This window comes from Micropterus salmoides, unplaced genomic scaffold, assembly GCF_014851395.1.
Source record: "Micropterus salmoides isolate LMB-PRFRI ecotype aquatic unplaced genomic scaffold, ASM1485139v1 Ms_hic_scaffold_1, whole genome shotgun sequence".
Classification (NCBI taxonomy): Eukaryota; Metazoa; Chordata; class Actinopteri; order Centrarchiformes; family Centrarchidae; genus Micropterus; species Micropterus salmoides.
The window spans coordinates 47,861,265-47,874,615 of NW_024040040.1; the positions used below are offsets into that span (position 1 = coordinate 47,861,265).

At 40.8% G+C, this 13,351-nt stretch overlaps 1 protein-coding gene across 1 annotated transcript in view; it reads right to left on the bottom strand.

Annotated features, from left to right (window-relative positions):
• Positions 1 to 1,446, bottom strand: part of LOC119912643 (collagen alpha-1(XVIII) chain-like) — a 58,390-nt gene extending 56,944 nt beyond the window's left edge. Inside the window, exons 1-2 of the mRNA XM_038731931.1 lie at positions 1,291 to 1,446; positions 1,117 to 1,199 (exon numbers count right to left, since the gene is read on the bottom strand). Coding sequence (XP_038587859.1) covers positions 1,117 to 1,199; positions 1,291 to 1,301 — 94 coding nt within the window. The 5' untranslated portion in view covers positions 1,302 to 1,446. The remainder of the gene's footprint in view (positions 1 to 1,116; positions 1,200 to 1,290) is intronic.
• Between the last annotated feature and the right edge of the window lie 11,905 nt (positions 1,447 to 13,351).

Here is a 13,351-nt window from a genome sequence, read left to right on the forward strand (position 1 = left end):
ACATAACTGGCAATGACCTTCATCTCTGACGAGCACCTTCCAACACACACAATCAGCATTACATCATCTTTACAGACTTTAATAGGCAGTGCTACTGATTGCAGAGCCTGTCTGTCAATGTGCACGTTGTGAGGTTTTGCCTGTTTCCAATAGCAGTGGGAAAGAAAATCTGCATTTCTTTCAGCTCTAATTGGGACCACGTTGAAGTGTCCTGATTCATCCATTCATCATGGGGAAAATCTAGATTAAGCTGTGAAAACAGTCTGCAAAGAAGGCAACACACTGCACAGGGGCTCTGAGAAACATCAGTCAAGATATAATTGAAACAATCATTCAGCACAGCAGAGACGCCAGCAGGTATCTCCTTTATGGGCTCTGATGTCATTAAGTTTATCTACATACAGTGGTTCCCCAAAATTCCCAAAGAGTTTAAGGAATGATGTTTCCCTCTCCACACTGTTGCCCCCTTGCTTCCAGTAAAAATTGTTTTGTAAAGTGACTTTGGATCCGGTCCAAACAAACATCAATCATCCCCTGGGATGTACTGATCTTATCAAATCGAGGTCTAATGCATGTGTCCTCAAAAAGTAGACAAAACCCTGGAGACTTTCCCATGGTCTTCGCTCTGTAGGCACTTTAATCATCATCTACGTGGGCTTAGAGCCAAGAGCCAAAATTATTTGCTGTGAGAGGAATTTTTTTAAGTGGGATTTCTGTGGTATTGCAATAATATACCTTAGGAAATTAAAATGTGGGTAAATGCTTTAAATGTTAAGTTAAGAACTTTGCTTGCCTTTCTAAATATTTTGTAAGCTACAAAAATCACTATTTCAACATTACTATAACATTAAGTTTATCACATCATAAACTATCACCACAACATCCATATGATCACCCAATAACAGCATATCATCTTGTTGAAATTTTGCTGTTCGATCATCTTAAACTAATATCCTGTGCAGCAGCATAACACGCTTTAGTTTCCAGGACCAGAGCGCAACAGTTTCACCATTCACATTCAGAAGATGAAAACGCATGAGCCAGCAGAATGTTCAGACAGCAGAAGGGAAAAAAAAAACACAAGTAAGAAGCAATCAGCAGAGAGAGTGCACATACCGTCCAGCAGCTGATAGGCAGAGGAGCGATGGCAGCAGAACCGGAGGACTAGTAGAAATAATCCAAAGAACCAGGGGGGGATGCTGTATAAAACAGAAGGGAAGAGTTGGGAAAGTGACTACATGTTGACTTAGAACCACTTCTTCATTGAAAAAAACAGTGACTTTCATTTACCGTGAAGTCATCTTCAGTGAAGGTAAACTTAGATCCAAACTGAAGTTGTCCTGTTCATGTGTGACAGCCTTGGTAAGAGAGCGAGATGGAGCCCACTCCGTCTTTCTCACTCACTCCTGACTAAAAGCCTCTCACTCTTCTCCTCCTCCTCCTCCTCCTCCTCCTCCTCCTCCTCCCTTGCTCGCTCGCTCTCTCTCTCTGAGTCAAACAAAGGCAGCTTCAGTGCATGAGACTCTAGGGGCCCTCGCAAAGCTGAAATACGACTCCTCGTGTCTCTCTGCGGACCACAGTTTTCTAATCCAGCCCTCCCCTTAAGACATCACAAGCCCAAATACAAATTAACACACTCCAGTTAAATCCTCCTCCCACTGCTCCTCCTCACTGGTGTGGTCTCGCTCACTTTCCCTGTGCTTTAAAAGCACTTTTCTTGTGGGACCTTGACCTACGGGAGGAGATGCCTCGGGAGCTGCAGCATCAAATCCAAAACTCTCTTTTAAGTATATGTTGTAAGGAAAAGACGTTATCATTGGATCAAAGTAAATATTTAAAACAGCTCACATTACCACTGACATTACAGGAATGCGTTTTCTTCGTGACAACCAAGTCCACTATCAGACTGTTACAACCTCTAACTACGAAACACCAATTTAGTAAGCTTTCTCTTTCAAAAATGGTATAATACAATGGAAGGACAATCATCTGTCAATCATGAAATATTTGTCTTCAGTCAATAAAAGCATGCCCTAGTTCATGTTATTCATGATAGTGCAGAAACTGCAGTGCACAACCCGCCTTCCCACTCCGCAATGGCGAAAAAGCCCCGGTAAGCTCTGTCTGATATGTGCTGAGTCCAGGCTACAAGGAAAATATGATAGGTAACAGAAAAAGCATGGTGAATGTGTTAAGAAACAGGAAGCTCTCAACATATCTTGCAAATTTAGTATTAATTCCTCGTCAGCCGCAGTATTAATTCCTCGTCAGCCGCAGCCTGTCGAAAAAAGTTGGCCTTATAATGGTTTTAACCCACTAAAATTAGCTTTGTTAAACGTTAGGTCTTTGGCAGGAAAAACATTTTTAATCAATGATTTTATAATAACTCTGTCTTTATTTCATGTTTTTAACTGAAACTTGGTTGGACCAAGATAACAGTGCAGCTGTCCTTATCGAGTGTACCCCTCCCAACTTCAGTTTTATGAGTGAAGCTAGAGTGCATAAGAGAGGAGGTGGAGTTCCCATTCTGTTTAATGACTCCCTCCAATGCAAAAAGATGTCTTATGGGAATTTTGCTTCTTTTGAATATGTGGCTCTTCAGCTGAATTCCTCTTCTGGAGCTATTTTTCTAAATATCTACAGGCCCCCTAAATACTGTGCATACTTTTTTGATGACTTTGGTGAACTGCTGTCTATAATCTGTATTGACTTTGACTGTGTGGTTATTGTTGGTGATTTTAACATCCACGTTGACAACCCCCAGGAAAGAGGGACTAAAGAACTGTTTTGTGTTCTTGATAATTATGGACTGACCCAACATGTGACGAGGCCCACGCACAATAAGGGGCAAACTTTGGACTTGGTCATCTCCAAGGGTCTGGACATTTCCAAGGTTGTGGTGATTGATGTTGCCCTCTCTGATCATTCCTGTGTTTTCTTTGAGAGCGCTATCTGCGTGCACACAAATGTTAAAACAGAGGTGATCACAAAACGGCATATCACTGAAAACACTAGTGAAAAATTTATTGAGGCTTTCTCCTCAACATCCGCCCTCTCACGGGTCTCAGTCAATGAGCTTGTAGACAATTTCAGTTCTAAAATTACAAATGTTATTGATGCCATTGCACCAGCCAAGGTGAAGGTGGTCTCTGGTAAGAGAAGATCTCCATGGAGAAATGCCACGCTGGTTAGAACTCAAAAAAGAGTGTCGAAAAGCTGAACGCAGGTGGCGGAAAACAAATCTCCAGGTTCATTATGACATCTATAAAGAGAGCGTTTATAATTTAGAGCTGAGAAATGCAAGGCGGTCCTTCTTCTCTGACATCACCAAAAACACTAATACACGTGCCCTGTTTGCTACTGTCGACAGACTAACAAACCCTCCTGTGTCTGTAGCCTCTGAACTTCTATCCACCAGGGCCTGCAATGAATTTGCTTCCTTCTTCACAGACAAAATTCAAACAATTAGACAAGCAATCAGTGCCTCCATGTCAGTAACAGGATATGTCTTGTCCCTGTGTCCACTTAAAAACAATTCATAGCATGAGACAATATGATTCTATTAACCATAAAAACCTGGAGGACATAATACAACATCTGAAATCCTCCTCATGCTGCCTTGATATTCTGCCAACAGGTTTTTTCAAAAATGTGTCTAAATGCATGGCCTCAGATTTATTACAAATTGTCAACATGTCTCTCCTCTCAGGTTTTTCCCCCCCACAGGCCCTGAAAAAAAAATCATTAAGGCACTCTTTAAAAAAAAAAAAGCAATCTAGACAGGTCACTAATGAGCAATTATAGGCCCATATCAAATCTCCCATTTTTAAGTAAAATCATTGAAAAGGCTGTTTTTCAACAGCTTAGTGCTTTCTTGGCACTAAATAACTGTTTTGATGTCTTCCAGTCAGGTTTTCAACCACACCACAGCACTGAGACAGCTCTTGTTAAGGTCTTCAATGACATCCATTTAAAACACTGACAGTGGCAGAATTTCAGTCTTAGCATTATCGGATCTCAGTGCTGCATTCGACACGGTCGACCACAACATTTTACTAGACAGACTTGAAAACTGGGTTGGAATTTCTGGCACAGTACTAAACTGGTTTGAATCCTACTTAAAGGACAGGGACTACTTTGTGTCTATAGGTAATTACATATCTGAGCTGACAAAAATGACATGTGGAGTTCCCCAAGGCTCCATTCTGGGGCCTCTTTTGTTTAACATTTACATGCTTCCACTGGCTCAGATTATGAAAAACAACAAAATATGTTACCATAATTATGCAGATGACACACAGATTTACATAACCATTTCACCAGGGGACTACTACTACTGGTTCAACTCAGAGCTCCTTCTAGATGCCCGAGTTAGCTATATGCCTAGATATGACCCCTTGCACCCTGTGAAGTAAACTAATTTTGGCTTGCTCATCGATTACCCACATACAAGTGAGCGTTGGCCCATAGAAAATAGTAAGCTTTACCTTCAGGCTAACTTCCCTCTTTAACATGATACAATGCTTACATCCCAATCAGTGCCACTGCATCTTAATCTCAAACTCCATTTTACCTGTCCCACATTAGAAGACCCTGAGGTATTCCTTCAATTACAGTTTGCTCACAACCAACAAACCTCAGATTTGGAGCAGCTGAATTTCATTCCAACACCGTCACTGTCAAGCTGCCCCTAGTGTGTGGTGGTCATAGTTTGATACAACAAACAAAACATCATTATCAGCAACGGACACGCCACAAATAGAAAGTCAACAATGTTAATGAATAAATGCACTTTCAAAGAACTAAGAAAATAGACTGAACTGAGGCATTTTCTGTCCAGTAAAATGCACTCAAAGTCACGAGTTGCTTCTCCTCCCCAATGTGTGACATGCTGTCATGATTAAAAGTATGGTGAAGTTACACATCTCTGCTGGTGATTTAGCTGCCACAATGTCTGGACTCAAGAGCACTGTGGAGTGGTGTTAAAATGAATCTGCCTACAACAAACACTACAAACATCCACTAGTACAGCTGCAGGAGCCAGGGTGACAGTGGGGGCGGACAGATAAAGATGTGTTCAGACCTTGTCTCTGACAGCTCAGACTGATAAGAGCCATCATGGCCTGTGAGCGGTGCTGTTAGAGAGGCAGCATCAGGGATAAGCTGTCCTCACTTTACTGACCTCACGCAGACGGACCAGTGCTGTTGTGAGGCGACATTGTTGCATGTCTGTCAGGTGCTGTCTTTAATGAGCATTCTTCATATTTAAAGTCATCTTAGGTCAGACATTTGTCTTACACTACCTCATTTTCTCAACGTTAATATCGAGTCAGGATATAAAAAGGAAAAATGTTTTTACATCCACCTTGACAGTCATGAAGGATGGGGCAGCTTTTTCAATCCATTTATAAGATTTCTAGGTAATGAAATAGTTGAAATCTGCGACCAAAGGGGTTCCAACAAGTAAAATGAGTTCAGATGCCCCTGAACTGTATTTGTTTATACAAAAAGTAATGTTTTTTGTCTCAGATCCAGACACATTAATTCATAAACACAAGACATGCTTTATCCAAGGGCGTTTTCTCCCAGAAGCCAAGCTTCCCCCGTTTTTAATCAGACTATCATTTAATAAAAACACAATGTTTATGTCATCTCTTCCCCATTTCTCACTATCTTACACTAAGTGAAACAGCGCCCCTCTAAATACTACGCGTTGGATGTGTGGTGAAACACTATATTGCACCACTGTAGACTGGCCTTCAGTCTGACTATGCGAGGAGGCCAGGCAGAGTTGGATTCAGAATTAAATGACCAACCAATCAGATGAGGCCACTGTCATGCCACTGCCTAACTGATTAGTCAGTGTCAGCTTTCTGGCTTCACGCCATGCGATCAACATCATTCAGATGAAATAACGGGAGCTGTTAGCAACTTTAGCTGGTGCGGTTATGGAGGGTGGAGATTTGGAGTTTTTAGTTATAATAAATAGTTTTACTAAACTACCACTACAGCAGCAATTTAAGATTAAATCTGACGGAAGACCAACTCCAAAACTGGAGTTGGCCTGGACAGGATAAAGGGATTTTCGACGTCCAACGAGGAAAACTACATCCGTACAGAGTGGCTAGCTAGTAGTTGTTGTTGCGGAGGACAAAAAGCCAGTGGGAATTTCTCTAATTTCTCTCCAACTTCTCTTCTTCTATAACTCCTTTTCTCTCTCTGAACTTAACGGAATTGCAGCTATCTGTGCAATTTTTGATGTGGTTATTTTGCTTTAGCTGTGAATGAATAGTCATTTTAAGTAACATTGTTTTTACTGCGGTTGTGTACACATAGATAATGAGCACCACAGACAGCACCTGCCACAGGGCACTGGTCCAGGTTAGGCTACCTGAATAATTGTTTATACTCTGTTGGTCTGGTTGTTAGTCTTCAGTGATGTTGTGTTATGAACATTTGGCCAAGCATTAAGAAGTATGTAGGCCTATTTGATACATACACCACTTCTACTATGCAAATGTATTCAATCGTCTTCTTATCGAGCTTGCGAATGCTTCTTTTATTCTTAACCTGCACTAAGCAGTGGGCTTTGTATGCCATTTGGGGTGAGAGAGTGAGTGAGAGAGAGAGTGTGCGTGTCGGTAAATGAAAGATAACAGATAGTGCGCATCTTTAAAGTATGATTCAATTGTGTGTAAAATTATACCCTGCACTGTAATAGCACAATGCATTAGATAATTGCCCTCCAAAAAAGGACATCGCCTCTCACTCGGCTTCCCCAAAAATGTATCCCACGCCACTGGCTGTATCTCTGTTTACATAAGAGATTTATAGTAAGCTTTACTGATACGCTGAAATAATTAGTTTAAATTAGAGTCACCTTAATGCCCAAGTTGAAGTGTTTTTTCCTCTTTTTCTGAAAAGATTAATTTATATATATATATATATATATATATATTTATTGTTGTTGCACATCTAGCAGCCAAAACAAATTCCTTGTATGTGTAAAAACAACTTTTTAATAAATCTGATTCAGATCTGCTGTATGTCAGGTTTTGCAAGGGGCTCCTCCACTATCATTTTTATTTTTGGTGTTACTCGGGGCTGTTACACTCACATTAAGCGCTTCTTGCAATAATCTGTTTAGTTTAGTTGAAAATGCATGCAGGTCTTCACTTTGCCTCACAGGTGTCCAGTTTAGTCACCATTTCTCAGTCAGAGCAGGTGGTTGAATTTTGTTTTGATAAAAACAAGCTTTCAACTTAGCATTAGAAAAAGTACATTTGCCAGTGCAAATGAGTTATTTACTGGAAGTTTTCACATGACAACTTAAGCAAAAAAGTAATCGTCGCTCTCATTTCTTTAACAGATGTTTTTGGCAAAATGTCAAATGACAAAACATTTGGTGCGTTGCCAAGATTACGCTACGCCCCCACTACACTCAGACTCAGACTTTTGGGGTCAGCGTTCTAAGATCTCCATAGTACTCCGTGTATTTGGAGGTAAACAATGTGGAAAGCCTACTCTTTGTGAAGAGAGAAACAAGGAGACAAAGAGCAACAGACATGCGTTTCTATGCAAAGAAAACAGTGACACAGAGAAGGGGGAGTAAGAGTGGGATTTCAGCCTGTGGGTGGCTGCAGATTAAGAGGGGTCCAGTCAGAGGTCTTGCTGGAATGAGTCACTGAGATACCAGATCGTCATCGCTCTTTGGTTGGTGGTTGTGAGAAACCAGACTGAGCTGCGTCAGCCGACATCAAAACGCACCAACGACTGAAAAGAAAACATCTGCTAGCAATGTCTGGTTTTGAGTCAAAAAAGGAGCCATTTATTTCTCAGTTTGTGGTTGTAATAGACTGCAGCACTGCTGAAAGACATTCAGAGATATAGTGGGAGACAATTGAATTCAATAAAAATCATAGTAAGATATTAGATGATATGAAATTTTAGGGGGAAAGCAAAAACTAAAATCCTGCTTTAATGATACTGGATATCTCAATCCAGAATTTGCAACTTTAAATGATGGTGAGGAGATGACATAAAAGCCAAGTGTTGCAGGATAGACAGAATGAGCTGATGAATGTAGAATAGAGAGGGGAAACTGGAATGGCATCCTGAAAAGTCAACTTTGCTCCAGATAGGTAGTGTTTTCTGCTGCTCACATTTTGAATTTCTCTTATCGCAGCGGCACTGACCCAGTGTAGATGTCAATTAACCCTCAGTGAGAGGAACAGTGATAAATGCTGTGTGAGGAGAATGAAAACAGGGAGGGTGAGCAGACTGGGTTTCAGTTAAGTGGGTTTAAATGTACTTCATTTTACAGCTACTCCTTGGATCATTGGTTATCCTCACATTCCTCTCAACACTATGCATTTTCTCAGTATATACACAATGAGTTTCAAGAACAAAAGGCAAAAATAAATAAAATGTTTCAGCTATAATGCCTGCCCAAAAGGAGCTCATGGTTCCTAATACATACTTATTTCATCCACTCTTCGGTTTTCTGTTAAAGATAAATCACAGAGGAGCATGGTTATCTGACTTGGTTAAGCGCCAGCCTGTGGCCGTTTGCTGCGTGTTGCCCGTGATCTCCCCCCCCCCCCTCCCAGTTTCTTACTGCTATCCTCTCTCTCTCTCCCTCCCAGTTTCTTACTGCTATCCTCTCTCTCTCCCTCCCTTTCTTACTGCTATCCTCTCTCTCTCCCTCCCAGTTTCTTACTGCTATCCTCCCTCTCTCTCCCTCCCAGTTTCTTACTGCTATCCTCTCTCTCTCCCTCCCAGTTTCTTACTGCTATCCTCTCTCTCTCCCTCCCAGTTTCTTACTGCTATCCTCTCTCTCTCCCTCCCAGTTTCTTACTGCTATCCTCCCTCTCTCTCCCTCCCAGTTTCTTACTGCTATCTCCCTCTCTCTCCCTCCCAGTTTCTTACTGCTATCCTCTCTCTCTCCCTCCCAGTTTCTTACTGCTATCCTCTCTCTCTCCCTCCCTTTCTTACTGCTATCCTCTCTCTCTCCCTCCCTTTCTTACTGCTATCCTCTCTCTCTCCCTCCCTTTCTTACTGCTATCCTCTCTCTCTCCCTCCCTTTCTTACTGCTATCCTCTCTCTCTCTCCCTCCCTTTCTTACTGCTATCCTCTCCCCCTCCCCCCCCCCCCCCCTTAGCCTAATCTTGCTGGCTCATGTAAAAGAAAAAATTTAAAACATCAAAACTCATGTCAAAATTAACATACATATAGGGTTTGTCAGAATTATTGATCTACATCGTACGGAGAGCACATCATTGTGCCAACCTCTCCTGGTGATTATCTTTTCGGTGCTACCTTGACGGGTTTTTTTTAACCTTTTAACCTCACTCATCTCCCCCTCCTTTGCTTTTCACTCACTCCTTCACATCGTCCCTATGACTAACAGACTCCCAGCCCTCAGGTTTGGGGGCAGGGGTCTGCAGCGTTATGAGGCTTCTTCTCAAAGCCGGGGGCGTGTTGTGGGTTCAAAGGTCACAGTCAGTCTCTGAGGGTTGGATGATGGTGGAGCTGAAGCATGTAGTCGTGTGTGTCCTCTGGTCAAACAGAAAACAAGTGCTTCTGCTGTTTAAGCTGAAATTCAAAGTCAATAAAGGGGAAGCCCTCCCACGGACAAAAACCGAGGAGTCTCACAGTCTCAGAGTGATTGACAGGGACTGAAAGAGGTCAACGCTGCTTTTTTTAAAGTGAAAGAAGAGCTTTAAATAAATGGATTTAGAGACATGAATAGCCCCTAGAGACAAGCAGCCCTATATATTTATTTTAATGGGTTCAGACAGAAAGATTTGGATCCAGAAACACAAAAAAATTATGTGTTACATGTTAAAATAAAACAGACATTTTATGGACAACACTTCAAGATGCAAATCTTATACTAGAATGTGCTTTATAAATAAAATTACCAGAAATGTTTTTACTTTGACAATCTTGCATTTTTTATTTTATTTTTTTTTATTTAAAATGAAATTCAAAGTCACATCAGTTTTCCCCACCTGCAGACTATCATGCAATGCTCTCTTCACAAGATTATGTTAATCTAAAAAACTAGTGTTACGTTGCTTTTTTGCTGACATTGAGTGTGCCAGTTGAGCTCCGTTTACATCTCTAATAAACTACTCTGATTAGGCTTCACATGTGTGGCTCAAGTTCTTCACGTGTTTGATTATCAGTTTGCCACAATATGATCTGTTCCTCTGGTCTGCAAATGAAAGTAAAAATACTGCCAAAATTCCAAAAGGGGGAAAAAGGAAAAAACATTTTGGCTTTAAAATATGTATTAGCTCCACTTTAATATTTCCTTTCCACTCGTTACTTTGAAGGAACATTTCTGTGCGTACAGGTGTTTAAGCTGCCGGATCAGACAGTGTGCCAAGCAGTAAGAGATGCCAGTGTTGTCAAGTTGTATTTTAAATCCCATTTATCTTCAGATTTACTGCTCCAGTATGGATGCTATTAAAGTCTGCAGGTATAATGATCCTTACAGGTGCTCCTGGCTCAAACTATGGAACTGTAAAATGCCAAAGTTTGGCCTCTGAACTGGCTGTCCTTGACACTGCAACAATGCACAAAGCTTACTCACTGCATGTAAGCCTGATGATAGAATCGATTGCGTGCGTTATACGGTGTTAGGGCATTGCTTGGAATTTAAATGTAAGCAGTCTGAATGTAATGGAACCGTCAGTCAGGGGAGGATTCAGTAGGGGCAGCAGCCAGATATTGTTCATTCATCCAGCGCTTGGCTGTGCAGCTGCAGCTAGGAGGGGAAAATACTGTGGAAAAATAAGTTCTAAACATGATGGGTGTTTCATTTGGAGGTCGGAAATTTGTAACATCTATACTGAATGCTGCAGTCTCAGTCATCTAGAAAGCAAGATTAAATAAACAAGATAAAATTAGAGTGCTCACCTACATGACTTGTGTACACTTTATAGATACTGCCTTGCATTAAAGCCCAGTTTCAGATCCTAGTTTCTTTCCCCAAACATCATACAGGAGAATTTAACGCCTGTTCATCCACATCACTGCTGAAAATTAAAATTTCTGTGCACAGATAGCTAAAGTGGTACACACTGGCCTTTTCTTTACCTCCACTTGCGTGGTAAGTTAGGTAACAGGGACGGTATGGCGTTCTTAAGGATGCGAGCTGCATCACTAGGCTGCTCATGGCAAAACTGAAGATTCCCCCCTCAGCAAGTAGTTTTTCCAGGGGATTTTCCCTAGTGGCCTCCAGTGCACGTGAGACTAGAATAAGAGTTATACATCTGAATGTAATTTAATATACAAGTGGAATGTCAGATAAACAAAAAAAAAATAAAAACAAGAAATTTAGGCAGGGCTTTGCGTTATGCATGGGATTTAGATTGTACTATGCAGAGGTTTCGAATGACCAGGGGGAGATACAGGTCTTGTTTTTTTGTGATCTGTGAGATCAAACTCAGATGCGCAGGTGATTAGTGTGAGAGAGCAGCAGCTGGTTTCAATGAGCAGCAAAAAATTACTTGCATTCCAACGGACTGCCACCGATACTCCACCAATTCACTTGTAAAATTGTAAATTGGTCAACAGAGCGATGTTTGGCATCATGTCTTGGAGGTCACTCCTAAAGGCAAAGACCTAAGTTTTTTTGTGAGACTTGCATGCACATTGGTGTTTGTTAAACCAGACACAGACTCGTTGCACGAGTTCCTTGTCATTGTGGCTTGGAGCTCCCGCCTTGAATGATGTGTGGCAGCTCTACAGGCTTTGGACAAGTTTAATTTTATTGTGCACAAATAATATGGCCGACACTACAAAAGATTAATGATGTAAATTGAAACAGCAGTTAAAGGGAAAGTCAGTTCAGAAAAGTTATAATGCAAGTAAAAATAAAATTTATTAACCAGTTTATTTCACTGTTTTATAGACAGCTGGGCTGAAACAGAGATTACCAAAGGGCAGAGAGTTTCAACCTTTTCAACACGCACAGCAACATGAACACATGTGCCATCACTGCACTGTCAAACAGACAAACTTAGAAAAGGGCAAACAAGACAGAAATCTCTCTGCCTCAGTTCTACCAGAGTGTTAACATACTGAAGAGAAAGTGTCTCACAAAAACATTTGTGAACACAATTATTCCATTCTCAATCAAAGCCTATTTTAAGGAATACAGTACTAGGGTAACTAAGTCATAGCAACAACTGTTTTAGAAACAGACTTGTTTCCTAAGTAATTATTTAGTAACCAGTTTAGTTTACCAGGTTATCTGATCAAGGTGAGCGTAAAAGGTGTGTTTTGCTAACTAGCTAGCCAGAAAGCTAATTTATCAAAGCAACAGATGAAAATACTATCCTAAACCACTAATACTCACACTGCTATATAAATGCTATCCAGACACAAAACATCCTATGCAAAATAACCAGTTCCTGCGCAAACTCAAGGTCATCGCACTGTATCGCTCCCAGATGGGAGTGATTATGATTCTAAGTAGATTTTAACACCTTTATAGAACACCAGTTTGTGTCTTATGTAAATCCATGAGTGCATGTATGTGCATACATATTCGGGTGTGTATGTACAGGTGTTGCTGACACCTACAGTGCCCCTCCCCCCAGTGTCCGTTCATTCCACTCATGTTAAAGAAAACACTGCTGGTAAACACAGAGACGTGGTCAGGCCTTAAGCCATGAGTCTGCCAGCCATATTTCACTCTGCGGACAGAAAATATTCACTGCGTTTTTTCTCATATACAGCCATCTGTCTGCCAAGAACTTCAACATGTCCCCCATTTTTTTTCCTCATAAAGCAAAAGGCTGTTCAAACATTTTTGTACATCACCACCTTGGTATAGTAGTGTGACAAACTTGGTCAAGAAGTTTGTTGAAAACCAAATGTCTTTGAACTAAACTGTATATTTTCAATTAGCATTTATCTCCTAGTTTCAATGTTTGTGTTACTTTATACAAGATCTTTTACAAATGAAACAAACACAACATGTCTTGTATATATATCTAAAGCGCTACCTCGCCCTTTGCTTTGAGTTTATTTCTACATCACCACATGTAAATATTCTCATTAACAAGTTTGGGCTGTTGGGATTTGAGTGATTTATGTGGATATAAACAATGTAATCAAGGAGTTTATTCAAAATTACAGTGCATGGTCTCACGCCCCAAAATCCCCCCATTTTCATAGTGTAGAGACAATAATTTCAACCAATGCAACAAGGAAAATGGAATTATAAAGTTTATAAGAATCCTCTCTCTTCAAGTTCATTTATTTGACAGACTCGCATGCATCTGAAAAGAATCAGTTACCTACAGTGCTGAGATTACAAAGAATTATCTTGGGA